Below are 27,061 nucleotides of genomic sequence, written 5' to 3' on the forward strand. Positions count from 1 at the left end.
TATATGTGACCAATAACATCTGCTATACACGTGTATGTGAACGATAACATCTGCTAAACACGTATATGTGACCAATAACATCTGCTATACACGTGTATGTGACCAATAACATCTGCTCTACACGTGTATGTGACCGATAACATCTGCTATACACGTGTATGTGACCAATAACATCTGCTATACACGTGTATGTGACCGATAACATCTGCTAAACACGTGTATGTGACCGATAACATCTGCTAAACACGTGTATGTGACCGATAACATCTGCTAAACACGTGTATGTGACCGATAACATCTGCTAAACACGTGTATGTGACCGATAACATCTGCTATACACGTGTATGTGACCAATAACATTTGATTTGATGATTTTGATTTGATCACCCGTTTAAAGCACTAACACAGTCATACTCACAGAGGAGGAGTCAACCCCCAGCAGAGGCAAACAATCTCCGTGTCTATCTGCAGGGCACAGTTACTGTCATGTCAGTCACTCTGTCAGCATACCAGACAATTTGGCGCTCAAAAGCATGGATTTGCTATTCACTTTGTGTGTGTGAGCTGTGTCTTTGGGATCAAGTCCAGGGTTCTGCTTTGCCTGCTAAGAATATCCCCTTCACCAATAATTTCCTCTTCTAGATTTTCAGTCCGTTATTATGAAGGATGACGTGAGTGGAATAGATCAGTTAGAGGTAGCCTAGAAATCCTGAGAACAGAGAGCGCTTCAGAGGAGAGACAATAAAAGGAAACATAAAACAGGAGAGAGAGAGAGAGAGAGAGAGAGAGAGAGAGAGGGCACACTAGTTCATGTCATCTTCAATCACGTCCCCACGGAGTGCCAGCCTCCCAGCTTCTTCTCCCAGTCCCAGCTAGCCTGCAGGTGGTGTCCTGCTATCCCCTCTCACCATGCCTGACTTTGCCTGTTGTTTTGGTCTCGGGGCTCTCTGCATCCACTACATGTGTCTGTCTCTATTGATGTCTAGCCATATTTCATATATAAATGTTGGCATTGTGTTGTGCAATGGCGCAGTCCGTGTTGTAGAATTAGCCACTGTAACCCACCGGGAGTCTCTCTGTCTGTCTTTGAATCTCATTCATTAAAGACTGTGTGCACACACCCATTAATACAGTACAGACATGCACTTTAACAGCTGACAGGGTTGGTTAACTGCTGACGTCAGCACTCGGAGAAACCAAAAAATGTCACATCGAATCATCTAAGGAGGACATGCATTTAACGAGCCCGTGATGTAACGTGACATTTCAATGCCTAGGAGAGTTTTTTAAAAAAAATCAAGTCTCTTAAAAATCTATCTAAGATACCAGAGCCAGGGAGCGAGAAAGTCCTTCAGTTCTGGGTACCTTATAAGTGGAGCCCGGGCCCCCCTCGATTAATTCTCATTTCTCTGTGAACGCTGTGGAGGCCTGAGTGTCTAAATGCACCTCCAGAAATAGCCTCACAGAGAAGTGGTAAATGAATATTTCAGTTGTGCTGCTGACTGTAAGCCAGGCCAGGCTGAGACAGATGTGTTTGGATTTTTATATTTTTCTCCCCAGGTGTTAACCTTTTGTTAACAGGGCTTTGCACTTTCCCACCAACCACTTCATCCCTTCCTTTGCATAGGCCGACTCTGTTTTTCTGCTGTTTGTTTTCTCCACTTCGCTATATATCTATTTGACATGTAACACACCTAACTGGTGAAAATGGTTAAAGGAGAGTGAGACTGATAAAACGTTACAGAAAGAAAGGACTATAGGAAGACACAAAGCATATTCTGATACAGAATAACCTTTGAACTCACATTTTTATGGCCCTAAAAGAGGTCATTTTGATGAGGAGCTCATCTGCTCATCAGGCTGCTGGTTTCTGTTCTTTGTGGTAGTGAGACACATGTATTCGCAGTATATGACACATGGACCCGACAAGTAGAACAAACAATATTTATTACACTCTATATACAGACATTTACAGAAATATTCAACATTGACAATAGTTATGCTCCTTTAAGCTTAGGAATCACGTTCATGTTTATAGAGGATGTGCCTTGCTTTAAAAGGTAGTTGCTGTTAGATTGGTCACAGGTCGTAACTGTTTTTATACAACTGTTATATTACATTGTTAACTACTGTATGTTCTATACTTATTGCTAAAAAGGCATATGGCAAACTACCAACTGTAATCATTTGCCAGCAAATAATGGCTAAATAACCATCAAATCAGCTACTTTGGTTTATTTCATATAAATCCATGCTGTATACATGATTATAAACTGGGTGGTTCGAGCACTGAATGCTGATTGGCTGACACCCGTGGTATAACAGAACGTATACCACAGGAATGACAAAACATTTATTTTTACTGCTCTAATTACGTTGGTAACCAGTTTATAATAGCAATAAGGCACCTCAGAGGTTTGTGGTGTTTGGCCAATATACCACGGCTAAGGGCTGTATTCAGGCATTCCGCTTTGCGTCGTGCGTAAGAACAGCCCATAGCCACCTCCTCGTGCCTTATTGCTTAACTATAAACTGGGTGGTTCGAGCCCTGAATGCTGATTGGCTGACAGCCGTGGTATATCAGACCAATGTATATGACCAATATATACATATATGACAAATATACCACAACTAAGCGCTGTATCCAGGCATTCTGCGATGCGTCGTGCATATGAACAGCCCTTAGCTGTGGTATATTGGTCATATACCACACCCCCTCAGCCCTTATTTGCTTAATTATATCACAATGTAATTCAACTTCCAGCAATGTCCAGTTCAGCTCCAGATAGTGTGTGTGTGTGTTGTGTGTGATACCTTTTCCCTCATGCAACTCCCTCACAATCCCAGTGACAGTAAAGGCATCAAGCTAGTAACCAGAATTAGGGAAGTAGAAACACTTCCTGCGTTGGCCGGAGGTTGTTCCCTAGTACTGTCCTTCTCCCTCTCTGTAGCTCTTTCCTCCCCCTCCCACTTCTCCTCCTCCTCCTCCTCCTCCTCCTGCTCCTCCTCCTCCTCCTCCTCCTCCTCCCCATCCCCAGGCTCTGTGCCTGTCTCCTCTCTGTCAGCCATGGTTGGCTCAGGGGCTGATGAGTAGTCTGGTTGTGTCCTCGGTGGTGATGGCGGTGTGTCCTCTGTGGCTGTGGCTGTGTCTGTGGCTGTGGTGGTGGCTGTGGCTGTGGCTGTGGCTGTGTGTGTGGAGGGCTCATCAGTGCCTGGGGGAGAGCTGTCCATTGTCTCCTTCTCTACATCAGGCTCCTCTGTAAGCTCAGGGGCATCAGGCACTGTGGGAAACAATAATGAGAAATCTGTCTTCGAAACTGATTACAGGGTCCCTAGCCCAAAGCAACAAATCAATCTTCACAAAGAGGGAATATCATGATCAACCACAATTGGCTCGACACTTAGGTCAGGTTGGAGAGAATAAGATTTTACATCTGTGTGTTTTCCAAGACAATGGAGGTAGATAGTGAGGTAAAATACATTTGGGGACAGGAGAGGGGGCAGGCAGGCGGAGTTGCGGGCAGAGTTGTGTGATTGACATGTGCTGAATTCCTACCACAGAGGTTCTGGTCACATCGCGGCAGGTTGTCTGGACACTTGGAGCACCATTCACCTTCCTCATAGGGTTTCTCATCATTAAAGTTACCTCTGAAATGCAAAAGGTAACACAGGTCAGTGGTCACTCTGTCAGGGCTGTTAGTCAGGGACCAACCCTAACCCTAACCCCAGAATGGTATTACAATGTCTCGACAGGTGTAACGCTAACCCTAACGCAATCAGTGAAATGCAATGGTAAGGATTCATTATGTTAACTGAATGTCTAAGGGTAGAAATAGGAGATGAATGTGTAATTTAGTCCATGTTCTCTGGTGACATACTTACGCTGGGTAATAATTGCAGACTAGGAAGGTGGCTTTCTCAAAGGACAGCCCCTCCATGGTGTCACAGCGATGAACAGCACAGCCCACTGAGTGAGAGTCCGCCCACACCATCTGAAACATCCCCAGCAGTCTTGTATTGATGTCTTCATCATCATCACCATCATCATCACCACCATCATCACCATCATCACCATCATTACCATCATCATCATCATCACCATCATCATCATCACCACCATCATCATCATCTTCACCATCATCACCATGACCATCATCACCATCATCATCACCACCACCATCATCATCACCATCACTACCATCATCATCATCACCACCATCATCACCATAATCATCATCACCATCATCACCACCATCATCACCATCCTCACCATCATCATCAACATCACCACCATCACCACCATCATCACCATCATCACCATCATCATCATCATCACCACCATCATCATCATCATCATCACCACCATCATTACCATCACCATCATCATCAGCATCATCACCACCATCCCCATCCTCACCATCATCATCACCACCATCCTTACCACCATCCTTACCATCACCACCATCATCACCATCATCATCATCACCACCATCATCACCACCATCATTACCATCCTCACCATCATCATCACCAACCTCATCACCATCATCATCACCACCACCATCATCACCATCACCACCATCATCCCCATCCTCATCACCATCATCACCACCATTATCACCATCATCATCTCCATCTCCATCATCACCATCACCCACTATCACAGGGGTTATATACACAGGAGTAAAGACATAAAGGAATATTCAACCTGTCACAGTTGTAGTACTGTGTTATAAGAAGTATATTCTACAAATACAGTAACCATTATCTCCCTGTGTCACTCACCTGAGTGTAGTGTCCACACATCTTGTCATCCTGGCAGCTGTTGTTGTTGTAGTCGTAGTCTAGGTGCTCCAGGAACCACTTCTCCATGGCAATTTTGGGGTCAAAGAGTTTGTTGGACACAAACAGGTTCTCTCCCATGTTCAGCTCCTCTAGATCCGGGTTGTGCTCCCATATACATTTCACAGCATAGCCCTCAGCTATGATCTTCAGATTCTCATCCCATTTCTGAAGGGGGAAAAGTGACAAACCATCGTATTACTGTAAACTACCAATAATCTGCTTGACTGCTACCTGTCATCTGTACAGATGTAGTGCTGCAGACTGAACGACAGAGGGAGACATTAACCAACATTGAGGACCAAAACAGAACTCTTTGTACATTGCCTGCTATGCAACTCTATTATATCAGTGTTCCAATAGTGTACAACTTCAAACTACTTCAAATGAATCATTCTATTCAGCATTGGAATTTCCTTCTAATACTGCCTGTAGCAAGAAGAATGTCCTTGTAATACTGCCTGTAGCAAGAGGAATTTCCTTCTAATACTGCCTGTAGCAAGAGGAATTTTCTTCTAATACTGCCTGTAGCAAGAGGAATTTCCTTCTAATACTGCCTGTAGCAAGAGGAATGTCTTTGTAATACTGCCTGTAGCAAGAGGAATTTTCTTCTAATACTGCCTGTAGCAAGAGGAATTTCCTTCCGCTATTGAAACGTTAATACCTCAAACCGATAAGGGATGGTTTGTTATGTTAACAATGGAGGAAGACAATGACTATGTCTGTCTAAAAGGGTCCTTTTAACTTTAGACATAAACCATACTGTACATTACATTAGTCACACCTTTAACTAGACATAAACCATACTGTACATTACATTAGTCACACCTTTAACTAGACATAAACCATACTGTACATTACATTAGTCACACCTTTAACTAGACATAAACCATACTGTACATTACATTAGTCACACCTTTAACTAGACATAAACCATACTGTACATTACATTAGTCACACCTTTAACTAGACATAAACCATACTGTACATTACATTAGTCACACCTTTAACTAGACATAAACCATATTGTACATTACATTAGTCACACCTTTAACTAGACATAAACCATACTGTACATTACATTAGTCACACCTTTAACTAGACATAAACCATACTGTACATTACATTAGTCACACCTTTAACTAGACATAAACCATACTGTACATTACATTAGTCACACCTTTAACTAGACATAAACCATACTGTACATTACATTAGTCACACCTTTAACTAGACATAAACCATACTGTACATTACATTAGTCACACCTTTAACTAGACATAAACCATACTGTACATTACATTAGTCACACCTTTAACTAGACATAAACCATACTGTACATTACATTAGTCACACCTTTAACTAGACATAAACCATACTGTACATTACATTAGTCACACCTTTAACTTTAGACATAGACCATACTGTACATTACATTAATCACACCTTTAACTAGACATAAACCATACTGTACATTACATTAATCACACCTTTAACTAGACATAAACCATACTGTACATTGCCACTGACACGGCCCGCAACCAAAACATGCGGACTCTCCTTCACTGCAGCCGAGGTGAGTAAAACATTTAAACGTGTTAACCCTCGCAAGGCTGCAGGCCCAGACGGCATCCCCCGCCGCGCCCTCAGAGCATGCGCAGACCAGCTGGCTGGTGTGTTTACGGACGTATTTAATCAATCCTTATCCAAGTCTGCTGTTCCCACATGCTTCAAGAGGGCCACCATTGTTCCTGTTCCCAAAAAAGCTAAGGTAACTGAGCTAAACGACTACCGCCTCGTAGCACTCACTTCCGTCATCATGAAGTGCTTTGAGAGACTAGTTAAGGACCATATCACCTCCACCCTACCTGACACCCTAGACCCACTCCAATTTGCTTACCACCCAAATAGGTCCACAGACGATGCAATCTCAACCACACTGCACACTGCCCTAACCCATCTGGACAAGAGGAATACCTATGTGAGAATGCTGTTCATCGACTACAGCTCAGCATTTAACACCATAGTACCCTCCAAACTCGTCATCAAGCTCGCGACCCTGGGTCTCGACCCCGCCCTGTGCAACTGGGTACTGGACTTCCTGACGGGCCGCCCCCAGGTGGTGAGGGTAGGTAACAACATCTCCACCCCGCTGATCCTCAACACTGGGGCCCCACAAAGGTGCGTTCTGAGCCCTCTCCTGAGCCCTCTGATGTCCCTGTTCACCCACGACTGCGTGGCCACGCACGCCTCCAACTCAATCATCAAGTTTGCGGACGACACAACAGTGGTAGGCTTGATTACCAACAATGACGAGATGGCCTACAGGGAGGAGGCGAGGGCCCTTGGAGTGTGGTGTCAGGAAAATAACCTCACACTCAACGTCAACAAAACTAAGGAGATGATTGTGGACTTCAAGAAACAGCAGAGGGAACACCCCCCTATCCACATCGATGGAACAGTAGTGGAGAGGGTAGTAAGTTTTAAGTTCCTCGGCGTACACGTCACAGACAAACTGAATTGGTCCACCCACACAGACAGCATCGTGAAGAAGGCGCAGCAGCGCCTCTTCAACCTCAGGAGGCTGAAGAAATGCGGCTTGTCACCAAAAGCACTCACAAACTTCTACAGATGCACAATCGAGAGCATCCTGTCGGGCTTTATCACCGTCTGGTACGACAACTGCTCCGCCCACAACCGTAAAGCTCTCCAGAGGGTAGTGAGGTCTGCACAACGCATCACCGGGGGCAAACTACCTGCCCTCCAGGACACCTACACCACCCGATGTCACAGGAAGGCCATAAAGATCATCAAGGACAACAACCACTCGAGCCACTGCCTGTTCACCCCGCTATCATCCAGAAGGCGAGATCAGTACAGGTGCATCAAAGCTGGGACCGAGAGACTGAAAAACAGCTTCTATCTCAAGGCCATCAGACTGTTAAACAGCCACCACTAACATTGAGTGGCTGCTGCCAACACACTGACTCAACTCCAGCCACTTTAATAATGGGAATTGATGGGAATTGATGTAAAATATATCACTAGCCACTTTAAACAATGCTACTTAATATAATGTTTACATACCCTACATTATTCATCTCATATGTATACGTATATACTGTACTCTATATCATCTACTGCATCTTTATGTAATACATGTATCACTAGCCACTTTAAACTATGCCACTTTGTTTACATACTCATCTCATATGTATATACTGTACTCGATACCAGATACCATCTACTGCATCTTGCCTATGCCGCTCTGTACCATCACTCATTCATATATCTTTATGTACATATTCTTTATCCCTTTACACTTGTGTGTATAAGGTAGTAGTTTTGGAATTGTTAGTTAGATTACTCGTTGGTTATTACGGCATTGTCGGAACTAGAAGCACAAGCATTTCGCTACACTCACATTAACATCTGCTAACCATGTGTATGTGACAAATCAAATGTGATTTGATTTGATTTGACATTTCATTAGTCACACCTTTAACTAGACATAAACCATACTGTACATTACATTAGTCACACCTTTAACTAGACATAAACCATACTGTACATTACATTAGTCACACCTTTAACTAGACATAAACCATACTGTACATTACATTAGTCACACCTTTAACTAGACATAAACCATACTGTACATTACATTAGTCACACCTTTAACTAGACATAAACCATACTGTACATTACATTAGTCACACCTTTAACTTTAGACATAGACCATACTGTACATTACATTAATCACACCTTTAACTAGACATAAACCATACTGTACATTACATTAATCACACCTTTAACTAGACATAAACCATACTGTACATTGCCACTGACACGGCCCGCAACCAAAACATGCGGACTCTCCTTCACTGCAGCCGAGGTGAGTAAAACATTTAAACGTGTTAACCCTCGCAAGGCTGCAGGCCCAGACGGCATCCCCCGCCGCGCCCTCAGAGCATGCGCAGACCAGCTGGCTGGTGTGTTTACGGACGTATTTAATCAATCCTTATCCAAGTCTGCTGTTCCCACATGCTTCAAGAGGGCCACCATTGTTCCTGTTCCCAAAAAAGCTAAGGTAACTGAGCTAAACGACTACCGCCTCGTAGCACTCACTTCCGTCATCATGAAGTGCTTTGAGAGACTAGTTAAGGACCATATCACCTCCACCCTACCTGACACCCTAGACCCACTCCAATTTGCTTACCACCCAAATAGGTCCACAGACGATGCAATCTCAACCACACTGCACACTGCCCTAACCCATCTGGACAAGAGGAATACCTATGTGAGAATGCTGTTCATCGACTACAGCTCAGCATTTAACACCATAGTACCCTCCAAACTCGTCATCAAGCTCGCGACCCTGGGTCTCGACCCCGCCCTGTGCAACTGGGTACTGGACTTCCTGACGGGCCGCCCCCAGGTGGTGAGGGTAGGTAACAACATCTCCACCCCGCTGATCCTCAACACTGGGGCCCCACAAAGGTGCATTCTGAGCCCTCTCCTGATGTCATGTATTGTCATGTTGTGTCTTTCTGTCCTTTCCTTTCACCCTGTCTCCCTCTGCTGGTCGTACTAGGTTACCGTTTCTGTCCCTCTTTCCCCCAGCTGTTCCTTGTCTTCTCTGACTACCTCATTCACCCCTTTTCCCACCTGTTCCCTTTTTCCCTCTGATTAGGTCCCTATATCTCTCTCTGTTTCTGCTCCTGTCTTTGTCGGATTCTTGTTTGTGTGTCTCATGCCTGAACCAGACTATCATCGTGTTTGCTGCAACCTTGTCCTGTCCTGTCGGAATCTACCTGTCCATCTGAGCCCACGTGTGTTCATCATTAAAGAAACTCTGTTTGTTAATTCGCTTTTGGGTCCTCATTCACGCACCTGACAGAAGAATCCGACCAAGAATGGACCCAGCGACTTTGGATCCTCTCCACTCAGCCGTCGAGATCCAGGGAGCGATGCTAGGCAGACACGAGCAGGAATTGTCTGCTGCTCGACATGCCGTTGAGACCCTGGCCACCCAAGTCTCCAACCTCACAGAACAGGTTCACCATCTCCGCCTCGATCCACCGGCCACTTCCAGGGCTTTCGAATCTCCGGAGCCCAGAATCAATAACCCGCCGTGTTACTCTGGGGAGCCCACTGAATGCCGCTCGTTCCTCACCCAGTGTGATATTGTGTTTTCTCTCCAGCCCAACACTTACGCCAGGAGCACTGCTCGTGTCGCCTACGTCATATCTCTCCTTACTGGACGGGCTCGTGAGTGGGGCACGGCAATCTGGGAGGCAAGGGCTGAGTGTACTAACCAGTATCAGGACTTTAAGGAGGAGATGATACGGGTTTTTGATCGATCTGTTTTTGGGGAGGAGGCTTCCAGGGCCCTGTCTTCCCTATGTCAAGGCAATCGATCCATAACAGACTACTCTATTGAGTTTCGCACTCTTGCTGCCTCCAGTGGCTGGAACGAGCCGGCTTTGCTCGCTCGTCTTCTGGAGGGTCTCCGCGCAGAGGTAAAGGATGAGATTCTCTCCCGGGAGGTTCCTTCCAGCGTGGATTCCTTGATTGAACTCGCTATTCGCATTGAGCGACGGGTTGATCTTCGTCACCGAGCTTGTGGAAAGGAGCTTGCGTTCTCCGTTGCCCCCCTCTCCGCATCACTACCATCTTCCTCTGCCGGCTCGGGAGCTGAGCCTATGCAGCTGGGAGGTATCCGCATCTCGACTAAGGAGAGGGAACGGAGAATCACCAACCGCCTCTGTCTCTATTGCGGTTCTGCTGGTCATTTTGTCACTTCATGTCCAGTAAAAGCCAGAGCTCATCAGTAAGCGGAGGGCTACTGGTGAGCGCTACTACTCCTGTCTCTCCTTCAAGATCCTGCACTACCTTGTCGGTCCATCTACGCTGGACCGGTTCGTCAGCTTCCTGCAGTGCCTTAATAGACTCTGGGGCGGAGGGCTGTTTTATGGACGAGACCTGGGCTCGGGAACATGACATTCCTCTCAGACAGTTAAGGGAGTCCACGGCCTTGTTCGCCCTGGATGGTAGTCCTCTCCCCAGGATTCAGCGTGAGACGCTACCTTTAACCCTCACTGTTTCTGGTAATCATAGCGAAACCATTTCTTTTTTAATTTTTCGTTCACCTTTTACACCTGTTGTTTTGGGCCATCCCTGGCTAGTTTGTCATAATCCTTCCATTAATTGGTCTAGTAATTCTATCCTCTCCTGGAACGTCTCTTGTCATTTGAAATGTTTAATGTCTGCTATCCCTCCTGTTTCCTCTGTCTCTTCTTCACAGGAGGAGCCTGGTGATTTGACAGGGGTGCCGGAGGAATATCACGATCTGCGCACGGTGTTCAGTCGGTCCAGGGCCACCTCTCTTCCTCCACACCGGTCGTATGATTGTAGTATTGATCTCCTTCCGGGAACCACTCCCCCCCGGGGTAGACTATACTCTCTGTCGGCTCCCGAACGTAAGGCTCTCGAGGATTATTTGTCTGTAGCTCTTGACGCCGGTACCATAGTCCCCTCCTCCTCTCCCGCCGGAGCGGGGTTTTTTTTTGTCAAGAAGAAGGACGGGTCTCTGCGCCCCTGCATAGATTATCGAGGGCTGAATGACATAACAGTGAAGAATCGTTATCCGCTTCCTCTTATGTCTTCAGCCTTCGAGATCCTGCAGGGAGCCAGGTTTTTCACTAAGTTGGACCTTCGTAACGCTTACCATCTCGTGCGCATCAGGGAGGGGGACGAGTGGAAGACGGCGTTTAACACTCCGTTAGGGCACTTTGAATACCGGGTTCTTCCTTTCGGCCTCGCTAACGCTCCAGCTGTCTTTCAGGCATTAGTCAATGATGTCCTGAGAGACATGCTGAACATCTTTGTTTTCGTTTACCTTGACGATATCCTGATTTTTTCACCGTCACTCCAGATTCATGTTCAGCACGTTCGACGTGTCCTCCAGCGCCTTTTAGAGAATTGTCTTTTTGTGAAGGCTGAGAAGTGCACTTTTCATGCCTCCTCCGTCACATTTCTCGGTTCTGTTATTTCCGCTGAAGGCATTAAGATGGATCCCGCTAAGGTCCAAGCTGTCATTGATTGGCCCGCCCCTAAGTCACGCGTCGAGCTGCAGCGCTTTCTCGGCTTCGCGAACTTCTATCGTCGTTTCATCCGTAATTTCGGTCAGGTGGCAGCTCCTCTCACAGCCCTTACTTCTGTCAAGACGTGCTTTAAGTGGTCCGTTTCCGCCCAGGGAGCTTTTGATCTCCTCAAGAATCGTTTTACATCCGCTCCTATCCTTGTTACACCTGACGTCTCTAGACAGTTCGTTGTCGAGGTTGACGCGTCAGAGGTGGGCGTGGGAGCCATTCTTTCTCAGCGCTCCCTCTCTGACGACAAGGTCCACCCATGCGCGTATTTTTCTCATCGCCTGTCGCCGTCGGAACGTAACTATGATGTGGGAAACCGCGAACTGCTCGCCATCCGGTTAGCCCTAGGCGAATGGCGACAGTGGTTGGAGGGGGCGACCGTTCCTTTTGTCGTTTGGACTGACCATAGGAACCTTGAGTACATCCGTTCTGCCAAACGACTTAATGCGCGTCAGGCGCGTTGGGCGCTGTTTTTCGCTCGTTTCGAGTTCGTGATTTCTTATCGTCCGGGCTCTAAGAACACCAAGCCTGATGCTTTATCTCGTCTCTTCAGTTCTTCAGTAGCCTCCACTGACCCCGAGGGGATTCTCCCTGAGGGGCGTGTTGTCGGGTTGACTGTCTGGGGAATTGAGAGGCAGGTAAAGCAAGCGCTCACTCACACTCCGTCGCCGCGCGCTTGTCCTAGGAACCTTCTTTTCGTTCCCGTTCCTACTCGTCTGGCCGTTCTTCAGTGGGCTCACTCTGCCAAGTTAGCCGGCCACCCTGGCGTTCGGGGTACGCTTGCTTCCATTCGCCAGCGTTTTTGGTGGCCCACCCGGGAGCATGACACGCGTCGTTTCGTGGCTGCTTGTTCGGTCTGCGCGCAGACTAAGTCCGGTAACTCCCCTCCTGCCGGCCGTCTCAGGCCGCTTCCCATTCCCTCTCGACCGTGGTCTCACATCGCCTTAGATTTTGTCACCGGACTGCCTTCGTCAGCGGGGAAGACTGTTATTCTTACGGTTGTTGATAGGTTCTCTAAGGCGGCTCATTTCATTCCCCTTGCTAAGCTTCCTTCTGCTAAAGAGACGGCACAAATCATCATCGAGAATGTTTTCAGAATTCATGGCCTTCCGTCAGACGTCGTTTCGGACAGAGGTCCGCAATTCACGTCTCAATTTTGGAGGGAGTTTTGCCGTTTGATTGGGGCTTCCGTCAGTCTCTCTTCCGGCTTTCACCCCCAGTCTAACGGTCAAGCAGAACGGGCCAATCAGACTATTGGTCGCATCTTACGCAGTCTTTCTTTTCGCAACCCTGCGTCTTGGTCAGAACAGCTCCCCTGGGCAGAATACGCCCACAACTCGCTTCCTTCGTCTGCGACCGGGCTATCTCCTTTTCAGAGTAGCCTCGGGTACCAGCCTCCGCTGTTCTCATCTCAGTTCGCCGAGTCCAGCGTCCCCTCCGCTCAGGCTTTTGTCCAACGTTGCGAGCGCACCTGGAAGAGGGTCAGGTCTGCACTTTGCCGTTATAGGACGCAGACTGTGAGGGCTGCTAATAAGCGTAGAACTAAGAGTCCTAGATATTGTCGCGGTCAGAGAGTTTGGCTCTCCACTCAGAACCTTCCCCTTAAGACGGCTTCTCGCAAGTTGACCCCGCGGTTCATTGGTCCGTTCCGTATTTCTCGGGTCATTAATCCTGTCGCAGTTCGACTTCTTCTTCCGCGATACCTTCGTCGCGTCCACCCGGTCTTCCATGTCTCCTGTATCAAGCCCGTTCTTCGCGCCCCCGCTCGTCTCCCCCCCCCCCCCCCCCCATCCTTGTCGAGGGCGCACCCATCTACAGGGTCCGTAGGATTTTGGACATGCGTCCTCGGGGCCGTGGTCACCAGTACCTCGTAGATTGGGAGGGGTACGGTCCTGAGGAGAGGAGTTGGGTTCCCTCTCGGGACGTGCTGGACCGTGCGCTGATCGAGGATTTCCTCCGTTGCCGCCAGGTTTCCTCCTCGAGTGCGCCAGGAGGCGCTCGGTGAGTGGGGGGGTACTGTCATGTATTGTCATGTTGTGTCTTTCTGTCCTTTCCTTTCACCCTGTCTCCCTCTGCTGGTCGTACTAGGTTACCGTTTCTGTCCCTCTTTCCCCCAGCTGTTCCTTGTCTTCTCTGACTACCTCATTCACCCCTTTTCCCACCTGTTCCCTTTTTCCCTCTGATTAGGTCCCTATATCTCTCTCTGTTTCTGCTCCTGTCTTTGTCGGATTCTTGTTTGTGTGTCTCATGCCTGAACCAGACTATCATCGTGTTTGCTGCAACCTTGTCCTGTCCTGTCGGAATCTACCTGTCCATCTGAGCCCACGTGTGTTCATCATTAAAGAAACTCTGTTTGTTAATTCGCTTTTGGGTCCTCATTCACGCACCTGACACCTGAGCCCTCTGATGTCCCTGTTCACCCACGACTGCGTGGCCACGCACGCCTCCAACTCAATCATCAAGTTTGCGGACGACACAACAGTGGTAGGCTTGATTACCAACAATGACGAGATGGCCTACAGGGAGGAGGCGAGGGCCCTTGGAGTGTGGTGTCAGGAAAATAACCTCACACTCAACGTCAACAAAACTAAGGAGATGATTGTGGACTTCAAGAAACAGCAGAGGGAACACCCCCCTATCCACATCGATGGAACAGTAGTGGAGAGGGTAGTAAGTTTTAAGTTCCTCGGCGTACACGTCACAGACAAACTGAATTGGTCCACCCACACAGACAGCATCGTGAAGAAGGCGCAGCAGCGCCTCTTCAACCTCAGGAGGCTGAAGAAATGCGGCTTGTCACCAAAAGCACTCACAAACTTCTACAGATGCACAATCGAGAGCATCCTGTCGGGCTTTATCACCGTCTGGTACGGCAACTGCTCCGCCCACAACCGTAAAGCTCTCCAGAGGGTAGTGAGGTCTGCACAACGCATCACCGGGGGCAAACTACCTGCCCTCCAGGACACCTACACCACCCGATGTCACAGGAAGGCCATAAAGATCATCAAGGACAACAACCACTCGAGCCACTGCCTGTTCACCCCGCTATCATCCAGAAGGCGAGATCAGTACAGGTGCATCAAAGCTGGGACCGAGAGACTGAAAAACAGCTTCTATCTCAAGGCCATCAGACTGTTAAACAGCCACCACTAACATTGAGTGGCTGCTGCCAACACACTGACTCAACTCCAGCCACTTTAATAATGGGAATTGATGGGAATTGATGTAAAATATATCACTAGCCACTTTAAACAATGCTACTTAATATAATGTTTACATACCCTACATTATTCATCTCATATGTATACGTATATACTGTACTCTATATCATCTACTGCATCTTTATGTAATACATGTATCACTAGCCACTTTAAACTATGCCACTTTGTTTACATACTCATCTCATATGTATATACTGTACTCGATACCAGATACCATCTACTGCATCTTGCCTATGCCGCTCTGTACCATCACTCATTCATATATCTTTATGTACATATTCTTTATCCCTTTACACTTGTGTGTATAAGGTAGTAGTTTTGGAATTGTTAGTTAGATTACTCGTTGGTTATTACGGCATTGTCGGAACTAGAAGCACAAGCATTTCGCTACACTCGCATTAACATCTGCTAACCATGTGTATGTGACAAATCAAATTTGATTTGATTTGATTTGACATTTCATTAGTCACACCTTTAACTAGACATAAACCATACTGTACATTACATTAGTCACACCTTTAACTAGACATAAACCATACTGTACATTACATTAGTCACACCTTTAACTAGACATAAACCATACTGTACATTACATTAGTCACACCTTTAACTTTAGACATAAACCATACTGTACATTACATTAGTCACAACTTTAACTAGACATAAACCATACTGTACATTACATTAGTCACACCTTTAACTTTAGACATAAACCATACTGTACATTACATTAGTCACACCTTTAACTAGACATAAACCATACTGTACATTACATTAGTCACACCTTTAACTTTAGACATAAACCATACTGTACATTACATTAGTCACACCTTTAACTAGACATAAACCATACTGTACATTACATTAGTCACACCTTTAACTAGACATAAACCATACTGTACATTACATTAGTCACACCTTTAACTAGACATAAACCATACTGTACATTACATTAGTCACACCTTTAACTAGACATAAACCATACTGTACATTACATTAGTCACACCTTTAACTAGACATAAACCATACTGTACATTACATTAATCACACCTTTAACTAGACATAAACCATACTGTACATTACATTAGTCACACCTTTAACTAGACATAAACCATACTGTACATTACATTAGTCACACCTTTAACTAGACATAAACCATACTGTACATTACATTAGTCACACCTTTAACTAGACATAAACCATACTGTACATTACATTAGTCACACCAACATTCCCATGTAAACCACATACTCCTTTGTATGATCCTTCCTTATTAAATCAAACCTTTTACGAAGGAACTTATAAGGAACCTTTCAGTAATACGGGTGTTAGTGGTTGAGGAATGTGAATTTATCCTACATAGTTTCAGTGTCACGAATTCCGCCGAAGTTGGTCCCTCTCCTTGTTCGGTGGAATGTCCTTGATTTTCCATGTGCTGGACACAGCATCTAATGCTGACCAGATGGTCAGGGGGACGCCTTTGTTTTCTCTGGCTGAAGCATGACAAACATGTACAGCTCTGTTTGCCCAAGAACAGAGAGAAGGAGATCTGATGTCCTGAGGCTAGGATGCAAGATGTTGTGGAATTTCAACTAGTATCCCCGGCCTCCAACACAAGACCTCTGTTTGTTTAGAGTCATGGGGTGACTGGACAAATAAACTGAACTTCACATGACTCCACACTAGACGTCTCTGTCTGGACAGGTCATGATACAAAGACAATACGCGTTCGTACAATACTGCATCTCTTCGAACCAATTGCCACCATAACATTTGGCGAGCTAAATCAAGATCAAGCCTTATCTGTCAAGTGCCATATCATCCTCTTGCTCATTACAATACTTGTATAGGAATTGAACTGAACGTAAGGAGTTCGTACTGGCGGCAGAGAAGTCAGACGCAGGAGAGCAAAAACGGTGTTTCCAAACGGCACAGTTTAATAACAACAAAAAAACCACCGGGAAACAGAACAATCAAATAATGGGCACATAACCTGACGCACACCAGGACAGACGTGCACAAGCTCTTACAATAAACAATCACATCAGGGGGAACAGAGGGTTAAATACACATGTAATTGATGGGATTGGAACCAGGTGTGACGGAAGACAAGACAAAACCAAAGAAAAATGAAAAGAGGATCAGCGATGGCTAGAAGGTCGGTGACCGCCGAACGTCGCCATGGGGTGTGACTCTGCAGATTAAACCTGACTCAATCAATTGATCACCAAGTAGTGACGTAGAAAGCTGTGAGATATGAGTCAATGACATATGGCTATGTTTTGAAACACCCATTAAAATTGAATTGAATCTTCCATAAAAATACAAACAAAAAGTTACATTAATTTATTGTTTCAAATAGGTATGTTCTGTTTCTTCTTGTATAGTCCACATGATCTGTCTTTCTCCAAGTAATTTATTACTGTGATGTTTGACAGACATTCCTGTCCCAGGACATACAATAAGCTGTCATTCACAGAAGGTAAGGATGATGGAATGCTTCACAGGAAGTTACTGTTTAACTGTTGGAATGTTGCGGTTTTGTTGGTCATGATGACTCATGATTCCACTCAACTGCAATTAATGCTTTAATGCTATGAATTAATGATAAGAACCCATTCATGAAAATGGCCTCGGTGTTGCGTTCATCTTAACAGAGAGACAGGCAGAGACCTGTCCCTGGGACTGTCAGATATGTATTAGGTATGATGCATCTTCTGCGGCACTGTGGTAAATGTTCTGCACAACAAGCTTTTTGTCATTTATAACATGCTGATGTCATGTCAAAGCAATGGCCATGACACTGTAGATGCAGGCAGAGTTCAGTTTTGATGCAAGACCGTTTCAAAGCTGAATACTTTTTATATATTTTAAGGTACTGAAGCACCCATTTCATGTACAATACTGAACAACTGGCAGCATTGCACAAGCATAAATATCAATCAAAAATCCCCTCAACAGAAGAAACCTATGTATCTACATCCACCTGAGATCAATTCTAATACATGTTCACCCCATGAGAACAACGAGTATAACTAACCACACCAGGTGACGGAAGTCAAAACAGGGGTAAACTCCATCAATCCCACCAGCCATACAGTAGTATCCCAATATCCAAGAAGCTCCTCACCACAAAGGGCTAAAACGTATTATTTCCACCTATTCTGATGCAGAGGTGCCCAGACTGAACCCATCCCGCAGCGGACAGGTAGAGAACCTCCTATCCGCCCCCCCAGTCATGCTGCCCTTACCACTTTATGCATGTAGGTGGAATTGGGCACCACCTGGCCACGGTAGCTGTTGTGCAGCTCCACGAGGGTCTTTGCGTCGTCCTCGCTCAGCTGGCAAGAGGCTGGACACAGGGTGATGATGACATAGAATCCCATCAGGCCAGCCCAGAGAAGTGTCCCCCTCAGCATGTCTAGGCAGTAAAGTCCTCTCTTTCTCTCTCTCAAGGGTCACTTCAGATGTCTGACGGTATCAGAGGGTGTTGCTGTATGTGAATGTGTGTTTCCAGTGTGTAGATGTGTGTTCTGTGAGTATGTGTATGTGTGTGTGAAAATCTTTCTTTTGGTCAATGTACTTGTGTGTGTACTTATAGTGTATGTGTGTATAGTGTGTGTATAGTGTGTGCTTCAGCTGCTCTGTCTCTTCTCCTCTTGGATCTCAGGCTGGAGATATTAAGAGGGAGTGACTCCACCCCGCTCTCAACAGGAGAACACCCACACCACCCTCACCCTCACTAGGTCACATTACACGCTGCTCTGACTGGTACGCACCGACAACACTTGAAAACAATCGGCCTATTCTTACGAATCTGGTGTGATTTCAGGCTGGACACAGACACAGATCGAGATACGTTGAGATAGAGATACTGTTCAAATCTCTGACTCACACGCAGTTGGCCTTCACTCTGTGCTCTCAACACGGAGTCAGGACACAGATTTCCCCATAGTGCACCTGACAGGAAAGATCTTAAATCCAAACATGGGAAGAGTGAGCAGCATCAGGCAGTTGACCTATGTTGTGTTGTATCTCACCCCAGTGTCATATTGACTTTCATTCTCCTTCCGTTACAGCTCTTCATAACAGAGGAATTTCCATAGCTGATAAAGAATGTAATGTGATCCTATGCGTTGGGTTGGGTGGGATGTGATTCACTTGGCACATGCACATCTCTGTACCATCAACATTTGGTAGCTACCAGACTCTTTTCTGCAATCCACCTCAATGTGGTCATTCAGATTTCAATTTTAATTTCCAGGAATGCATTCCTTATGACAATCAAATTAAAGAAATGCTTATTAATATTAGGGACACATTCCTAAGTCCTGAATTGCAACGGGATTTCATGATTTCAGTTATGACAAATGTAACAAACAAAGCAGTCTCCCCAGTCCATAATTCATAGAATCCTGCTGGAACCGGGGAATGTCCCATTGCTCACACCAGGGTGTTTTTACACGGGGTCTTTGTAAGGTTCAGGGCAGTACGTTCAGCACACTGAGACCCTTCCATACATTTTTCTCAATACTACTTCATGAAGACATACCCAGTATGAGTCTATGAGAGACAGGGGTTTTGCACGGCAGTAAAACAACAGATTTGAGCATGTGATGTTTGCTGTCATTCAGTCTAGTGGTTAACATTCCATTCATGAATTACATATGCGGTAGGTATCAGTCATATTGGAGTGTTCACAGGAAAGGTTTATTTCTTTTTTTTTTGCGTCACTAGAGCCATAGAGGGTGTGGACCTCTGAGCTCCTTAAAACTTCATTAGACCAGAGAAGTGGGGCCAAGTCCCTCACATACACATAGCAACCAAACACTCCAGCTGTCCATGGTCAGTAGCTCGGTATGCACAGGTCTGCAGAATGAACTGAAAGCTGAGACCTGATAAGCTGATCCTGAACCCTCCCAAAAGCCCTTCTTCCAGAATGTGCTCCGTGACTGTAATGCCACAGGGAGCACAAGTATTAGAGCCGTTCTGAGAAACCTTGCCTGAGAGAAAAGCTTTCAAAACAACTACGACTTACTTACAGGAAATGTACAATATTACTACCAGCTGAGAAGAGGATTGCATCATTTCATGACGTCACGTCTCCACAGAAAGGATCTCTCCGCAATGTGCTGTATCTCAAATACACACCCTGGTATCCATCCCTCTCTACACAATGTGTTTGTGTGCTTTAGCAACTTAATGGACCTAGGGCTTGTTTTTCTCACACATTAAGTAGATTCATGCGCAGGCAGTAAGGGAGTAATTTATGAGGACTTGTCCATGGATCCGCCCTAGATGTCCTGCCATAGTGGAAGAGCCATTTCTCCCTGGCTAAATAAGAGCAGAAACCACAACTCGTTAATCAGAGCCACATCTGAATTAATCCAAATCAGATACATTAATTTTTCAGTGATGGAACACAACAACAACATGTCACGAACTTGCACTTAGCTTGTTTTTCTCTGTCATAATCTTACCTGTTATCTTTCATGCAGGGCTAATGGATGATTCGACTAGGCCTTTCTGAATCCTGGTTGTTACTTATCAATTGTTGTTTTTCTAGGACACAGCTTTCATGGTTGCAAATGCAGTTTGATATCAAAAGTACATACCACTACAACACTTGAATGAGCACTAGCAGCCTCACTTTGTCTTTATTCAAATCAAAATCAAATCAAATCAAATCAATATTCAATAACACCACATTCAGTGAGTTTATCTCAGCCTACTATCTCAGAGGTCTTAGCAAAGGAATGACTGGTTAAGACAACAACATAAAGGCATTAGGCATTCCCTCATCCTGTCCTGGGGTGTTTCAGATGTTCACCGTAGATGTATCCCTAGTCCTCCAGCATCATACCTGCCTTGGTCTTGACTGGATTCAGCAGGCCTATGACAGGCTTCAGATGGCCAGAGGAGAGCTCTGGAGATCCACACTTTTAAGGGATCTAGAGCCCAGTGCTGAAGTCATGGTCAGCTATGGTACAGGTTAACACACCCCAGGGCTGCCTGTGCCCCTTTGGCCTGACCCAGGCCATGGTTGAGCAAAAAGATTAAGTCCAATCTCAGATTACTTTCCAAGAGCTTGTTGATATTGAACAAAGCTCAGTATGTTTGATTGTTCTCTCTCTCTCTCTCTCTCTCTAGGACCATGCCTCAGGACTACCTGGCCTGATGACTCCTTGCTGTCCCCAGTCCACCTGGCCGTGCTGCTGCTCCAGATTCAACTGTTCTGCCTGCGGCTATGGAACCCTGACCTGTTCACCGGACGTGCTACCTTGTCCCTGACCTGCTGTTTTCAACTCTCTAGAGACAGCAGGAGCGGTAGAGATACTCTGAATGATCGGCCAACTGACATTTACTCCTGAGGTGCTGACCTGTTGCACCCTCAACATCCACTGTGATTATTATTATTTGACCCTGCTGGTCATCTATGAACATTTTAACATCTTGGCCATGTTCTATTATAATCTCCACCCAGCACAGCCAGAAGAGGACTGGCCACCCCTCATAGCCTGGTTCCTCTCTAGGTTTCTTCCTAGGTTCTGGCCTTTCTAGGGAGTTTTTCCTAGCCACTGTGCTTCTACACCTGCATTGATTGCTGTTTGGGGTTTTAGGCTGGGTTTCTGTACAACACTTTGTGACATCAGCTGATGTAAGAAGGGCTTTATAAATACATTTGATTTGATTGTTATGAATGGGGTCAAAATAACAATTCTTTCAAAGTGACCCAGAGGCTAGTTTTACATGTCCAAGTGTGAGGAAACATTCTGAATGACAGTGATTACATGGGTGGAGATAATGATGATTTTATTGTCCATTACAAAAACTTAAAATCATACAACCATCAACTTCAGCATGGTAACCAATGTTTGATTGATTTATTTATTTCACCTTTATTTAACCAGGTAGGCCAGTTGAGAACAAGTTCTCATTTACAACTGTGACCTGGCCAAGATAAAGCAAAACAGTGTGACAAAAACAACACAGAGTTACACATGGGATAAACAATCATACAGTCAATAATTCAATAGAAAAATCTGTATACAGTGTGTGCAAATGAAGTAAGGAGGTAAGGCAATAAATAGGCCAATAGTGGCGAAGTAATTACAATTTAGCAATTTACACTGGAGTGATATATGTGGAGATGAGGATGTGCCAGTAGAAATACTGGTGTGCAAAAGAGCAGAAAACAAAAACAAGTATGAGTATGAGGTAGGTAGTTGGATGGGCTATTTACAGATGGGCTATGTACAGCTGCGGCGATCTGTAAGTTGCTCTGACAGCTGACGCTTAAAGTTAGTGAAGGAGATAAAAGTCTCCAACTTCAGCGATTTTTGCAGAGAACTGGAAGGAAAGGCGGCCAAATGAGGTGTTGGCTTTGAGGATGACCAGTGAGATATACCTGCTGGAGCTCATTCTACGTAGGTGGGTGTTGCTATGATGACCAGTGAGCTGAGATAAGGCGGAGATTAACCTAGCAAAGACTTATAGATGACCTGGAGCCAGTGGGTTTGGTGATGAATATGCAGTGTGGACCAGCCAACGAGAGCATACAGGTCGCATTGGTGGGTAGTATATGGGGCTTTGGTGACAAAACAGATGGCATTGTGATAGACTGCATCCAATTTGCAGAGTAGAGTGTTGGAGGCTATTTTGTAAATGACATCGCCGAAGTCAAGGATTGGTAGGACAGTCAGTTTTACGAGGGTATGTTTGGCAGCATGAGTGAAGGAGGCTTTGTTGCGAAATAGGAAGCCGATTCTAGATTTAACTTTGGATTGGAGATGCTTAATGTGAGTCTGGAAGGAGAGTTTACAGTCTAGCCAGACACCTAGGTATTTATTGTTGTCCACATATTCTAAGTCAGAACCGTCCAGAGTAGTGATGCTCGTCGGGCGGGCGGGTGCGGGCAGCAATTGGTTGAAGAACATGAATCTCGTTTTACTAGCATTTAAGAGCAGTTGGAGGCCACGGAAGGAGTGTTGTATGGCGTTAAAGCTAATTTGAAGGTTTGTTAACACAGTGTCCAAAGAAGGGCCAGATGTATACAGAATGGTCTTGTCTGCGTAGAGGTGGATCAAAGAATCACCAGCAGCAAGAGCGACGTCATTGATATATACAGAGAAAAGAGTCGGCCCGATAATTGAACCCTGTGGCACCCCCACAGAGACTGCCATGAAGCGCAGCACTCTTTTTGGAAGTGTTCCATCCTGCTTATCATATTGTAGCGATCCTCGTCCCATGAGACACTTAACAATTCCCACCAAGTGAGTTATTGCTATTGGTGCGATGAATAGGGTGTTTGCCTTTCACCCCACCGACCTGGGTTCACTGCTGTGCGCTGCAATATTATCACCTCAGAGAGACATGAGATGTATTTTGCAATTAGACACTAAGAGGTTCAGTAAACCCTTCATACTGTGTTATTTATTACAGTATGAATGAAAGTAAACGGACATTCGAGTCTTACAGGTGTTAGCCCTGGAAACTATGGTGATGCCTGACTGCTTCAGTTCCGTCTGTCTGTGTATGCAGCATGGAGCTTCTGGATGTCTGGTCCTGGACTCTGCTGTTGTCCTCGCCGTTCTCTGGCCTGGCTGTTGCCTTGGCGACCATGGTGCAGGAGTACAAGCAGATTTTGGGGTGGAGTGTCTACTTGCTACAGCTGAGTATGACTTCAGCTCTGGGCTCTAATTCCCTGTGTTCAGCCCCTTAGGACTCCCCCCAAAACTCCCCTCCTCATGCATCTGGAACCTTTCACATCACAGGCCCTCAGTGCAGAGCAGTTGCCCGTCATCCTCTCTCTCTCTTTATCTACCAGGATGCGTGCTGTAGAGAAGCAGGGTTCTGGGAGGAGCCTTTCCTGTTCAATTTGATGAAAACTAAGTTCCCAAGGACAAGTTAAATGAACATCTTATGCCTTTTGTTACGTTCTGACCTTAGTTCCTTTGTTTTGTCTTTGTTTTAGTATGGTCAGGGCGTGAGTTGGGGTGGGCAGTCGGTGTTCTTTTTTCTATGATTTGGTATTTCTGTGTTTGGCCTGGTATGGTTCTCAATCAGAGGCAGGTGTCGTTCGTTATCTCTGATTGAGAATCATACTTAAGGTAGCCTTTTCCCACCTGTGATTCGTGGGTGATTATTTTCTGTTATGTGTATGTCACCTTACAGGACTGTTTCGTTTCGTTCTCCTTTGGTGTTTTGTTTAGTGTTCTCGGTTTAATAAATATATGATGAACACTTACCACGCTGCGCTTTGGTCCTCACCTCATTCCACCGACGATCGTCACAGCCTTGTGGTCAGCAAAGACATAGATCTTGTGTTCCATAACTTATTCTGATTCTCACAGATTGACTACAAAACAACTGCTACTCGTCATCCAGTACATGCAAGTATGCATGTGTAACCCTAGAAAAAGTAGTACATTTCTTACATTAAAAATTTAACCAAATCCAATCAATGCACCAAACTTTTTCCAGGCCTGGAATTTAAGTATGACTTATTCTCTGCACCATCTCAGGCAGGGACTTGTATCCTTGGGGATAGTACACTATTTGTTTTCTGATGGAAATTCTGCAACCACTGCATGGTGCTCAGAAATTCTGAACAGGAAATTACTTCTCAAAGAGACATTTTGTTGCTTGTTTTTTCAATGATTATGTGGAGTGAAGAACACTTCAGAACCCCTAGAAGTATCAGCACCCTTCTCTCAGATTGGAGACATGCACCGACTGTACTCTATGATGTGTACCTCAACTGAAAATCTAAATAAAGCATTGCCAAATCAAAAGCATTAGTCGTTTTCCAGGCAAGACAAATGCAACATAAAATGACAACTGACATCTGCTGGACAACTATCATTCAAACCAAACAAAACAAGCGCTCTCCGAAGAGCAACTGATGACATTCTAGTTGGTTGCCAAATCGAATCTTGATTTGATTCATATTTACATAACCTCACTTTTTATTAGATTTGTCCTATTGACGGTAGTGTGGAACAGGCTATGAATATAGTATTGTGAAAACTAAGCAGAAAACGATGAGAGACTCAGACATGCAGTGCCACCTGCTGTTGATTACATTTACATGACATTTTAGTCAGATCCAGAGCGACTTACAGTTAGTGCATTCATCATAAGGTAGCTCGGTGAGACAACCACATATCACAGCCTTAATAAGTACATTTTTCTTCAATAAAGCAAAGTCAGTGTCAGTGAGAAGTAAAACAATTGAGAGTGCTAGTAAGAAAGGCAAGGGTGTTCTTCTTTTCTGGGAATGAATACTTGTGGGCTACAATATTACTGTTATCCGACAAAGTACAGTACGTGGATCTAATTCAATCTTTTTCATTCTACAAAATATGAATGTTTCTAAGCCTAACACGTTGTAGCTGTACCATTTCAACTATTTGCAGAGTTGTGTGTAAGAATGTTTCTAAGGTTAGAACAGCGGGTGTGCTCTTAGCGTGTGACTTACTGTAGTCATCATTGGGAAACAAAAATACAAGCAAAACATCCACATCACATTCAGAGTGTTGCTGCCTGGCCTGTGTGGGTGGAAGGTCCTGAGAGGACCCATATCCTCATCACGACTGAGAAATAATGCAATGGCCATGGACCTCCATTCAACTGTACAGAGCTAAATATTTAAGAGATAAACATGTACTTTTACACTATGGTGTTTATGTTAACGTTGATGGTATGGATGACTAATATTGTTGAGTCTGACTTAAACAGTCTGTTAAAAGCAGGAAGTGATGTATGGCCATGACAGGAAGTGGCTAGCTCAAACCCTCAGTACCGGATTCAGGCCTGTTGACCAGCCTCCCACCCACGTAGCAACCACCACAAGCCTTACACATCAGGGATCTCTGTACAGGTGATGCATAGATCTTATGTTAGAATTAAGCATTATCACAGAGCTCATTCACCCTCACTACGTTTCATGTCATTTACTGGGCACATATTTAGCTCAACTTGTACCTCCAATATGAATACCTCTAATGTGTTTCTATGACCTTTCTTTACTTTGGTTTTCTGTAAACTTACTGTTATACTCTCATTTTCCTTTATCTTGCTATGTATGACCAGCTTGTCGCTTGAAATGCCCTCAATCCACGGCGGTAAAACAACATCAACGTCACGTAATAGGAAAGTACCAAACATTTCTGATGTTTGTGTTAAATCAACATTGTTGTTATAGATCAGATCGCTATTGTAAAAGATAATGTGTTCTCAATGACTTACCTGTTTAAGTAAAGGCTAAATAAATCATTAAAATAACACTGTTATTCAATTTGTCGCCCAGCGGTTTCCATCACATCAATGCTCATTTCCACTACAGTTTCATAAACAACATCTGACAGTTCGCCCACAGTGACTGTTATTCACTTTTTCACTGTCAAGACACTGTGATGAAATTAGAAAATGCTTGTAATATGGCTCTCACATTTGACATATTATCCACTCAATGGTTGTATTGCTGTAACTGTGCATACTGGTCCATTGTTTGCATGTTGTAGCTCTAGAGAAAATAATATTCAACTTAAAATTCAGATTTGAGGTTAGTGCGCTCTCTTTCCAGGTTACACAGAAGCCGGTGGCATTGAGTCTGCAGGGGTGATACAGCCTTGAATATCTGTGTGTGTGTGCGTGCGTGCGTGCGTGCGTGTGCGGGTGTGTGCGTGCGTGTGTGTGTGAGAGTGAGTGTGTGTGAGAGTGAGTGTGTGTGTGTGAGAGTGAGTGTGTGTGTGTGTGTGAGTGAGTGTGTGTGTGTGTGTGTGTGAGAGTGAGTGTGTGTGTGTGTGAGAGTGAGTGTGTCTGTGGTGTGCCTGTGCGTGT

The 27,061-nt window shown here is 45.1% G+C and overlaps 1 protein-coding gene across 1 annotated transcript; it reads right to left on the reverse strand.

The window, feature by feature from the left end:
- Positions 1-1,930: 1,930 nt before the first annotated feature.
- On the reverse strand, positions 1,931-18,902 carry LOC110532275 (peptidase inhibitor 15). Its single transcript, XM_021616023.2, has 5 exons — positions 18,469-18,902; positions 4,786-5,010; positions 3,883-3,992; positions 3,557-3,648; positions 1,931-3,281 (listed from the first exon to the last, which is right to left on the reverse strand). The coding sequence occupies exons 1-5, from the start codon at positions 18,634-18,636 to the stop codon at positions 2,836-2,838; spliced, it is 1,041 nt and encodes a 346-aa protein (XP_021471698.2). The 5' UTR covers positions 18,637-18,902; the 3' UTR covers positions 1,931-2,835.
- Positions 18,903-27,061: the final 8,159 nt, after the last annotated feature.

This window comes from Oncorhynchus mykiss, chromosome 9 (genome assembly GCF_013265735.2).
Source record: "Oncorhynchus mykiss isolate Arlee chromosome 9, USDA_OmykA_1.1, whole genome shotgun sequence".
In the NCBI taxonomy this organism is placed as follows: domain Eukaryota; kingdom Metazoa; phylum Chordata; class Actinopteri; order Salmoniformes; family Salmonidae; genus Oncorhynchus; species Oncorhynchus mykiss.

Excerpts from the sequence above, each read along its gene's own strand:
- LOC110532275 (XM_021616023.2), bottom strand. The coding sequence starts at position 18,636 with ATGCTGAGGGGGACACTTCTCTGGGCTGGCCTGATGGGATTCTATGTC. Across the intron at positions 5,011-18,468 it reads CCACCTACATGCATAAAGTG|AAATGGGATGAGAATCTGAA; the intron begins GTAAGGGCAGCA and ends TTCCCCCTTCAG. Across the intron at positions 3,282-3,556 it reads ATGTGACCAGAACCTCTGTG|TGCCTGATGCCCCTGAGCTT; the intron begins GTAGGAATTCAG and ends TGTTTCCCACAG.